Genomic DNA, 1,136 nt, shown 5'->3' with positions numbered 1-1,136 from the left:
GGAAGCGGCCGCTTCGCAGCGGGGGGGTCCCCAGCCCAGCGCCCGGGAGCCGGAGCCCCTCTGCTGATGTGTCGCTGCTTGCTTCTTTGCCTCTCATCCCCCCTCCTCCCGTGTCCCCCCCAGTGGCCCTCTCACCCCTCACTGTAACACGCCGTATAGGTCACCCCTACCAGAACCGCACGCCCCCCAAGAAGAAGAAGCCGCGCACCTCCTTCACCCGCCTGCAGATCTGCGAGCTGGAGAAGCGCTTCCACCGGCAGAAGTACCTGGCCTCGGCCGAGCGCGCTGCCCTGGCCAAGGCCCTCAAGATGACGGACGCCCAGGTGAAGACCTGGTTCCAGAACCGGCGCACCAAGTGGAGGTGAGGGGCTGGGGGGCTCGGCGGACCCAGGGGGCAGGGGCTGGGGCAGCCCTGGGGGAGCAGGCCCAGCTGCCACCAGCTCTGCCAGGGCCGTTGGCTGCACGTGGGGGTGCGAGCCCTGCTAGTGCACGCGTGGGTGGGTCACGCGTGTGTGTGCATGTGAATGTGCGTGTATACATGTGTGGGAGTGCACGTGTGCATGCACAGCCGTGTGTGTGCGCGCAGCGCCTGTGGATATGAGTGTGAAGTGTGTGTACGCCGTGTGCGCACATGCTTGTGCTTGTGTGTGCATGCAGTGTGAGTGTGTGCACACCTGCGGGTGTGCGTGCAAGCACGGCACGTGCGTATAACTCTGCACAGTGCCTGCGAATGCTTTTGCGTGAAGGCTCTGTGCACATGGGTGTGCACACATGCACTGTGTATGTGTGTGTGCCTGTGTGTGAACATACACGTGGGTGTGCGTGCAAGCCAGACGTGCATATGGATGCGTGTTCACCGTGCGTGCAGGCAGCGTGCATTCTGTGTGTGTGTGCATGCCGTGCGAGCACACTGGGTGTACGTGCAAGTAGGTGTGCACGTATGCAATGTGGATGAATGCATGTGTGCATACGCGTGTGCACGGTGCGCCGGATGCAGGCGGTATCACCGGGGGCCCGGTGGGTGCAGCGGCTCCAGCGGCTCTTTCCCCGGCAGCGGCGTGCGGGAGCCCCCGGTCTGGCCCGGCCCGGCGGGGCGCGCCCTGGGCGGTGGCGAGCCCCGGAGGGGCCGGAGCTCG

General features: G+C 65.7%; 1 protein-coding gene across 1 annotated transcript in view; it reads left to right on the top strand.

Annotated features, from left to right (window-relative positions):
* Positions 1–1,136, top strand: part of TLX1 (T-cell leukemia homeobox 1) — a 7,818-nt gene that overhangs the window by 1,898 nt on the left and 4,784 nt on the right. Inside the window, exon 2 of the mRNA XM_009277814.1 lies at positions 160–361. Within this exon, the coding sequence (XP_009276089.1) occupies positions 160–361 (202 nt within the window). The remainder of the gene's footprint in view (positions 1–159; positions 362–1,136) is intronic.

Source organism: Aptenodytes forsteri, unplaced genomic scaffold (genome assembly GCF_000699145.1).
Source record: "Aptenodytes forsteri isolate BGI_AS27 unplaced genomic scaffold, ASM69914v1 Scaffold15, whole genome shotgun sequence".
NCBI classification, from domain to species: Eukaryota; Metazoa; Chordata; class Aves; order Sphenisciformes; family Spheniscidae; genus Aptenodytes; species Aptenodytes forsteri.
Note: the sequence above shows the minus strand (reverse complement) of the source record. Positions and strands in the feature narration are given on the sequence as shown.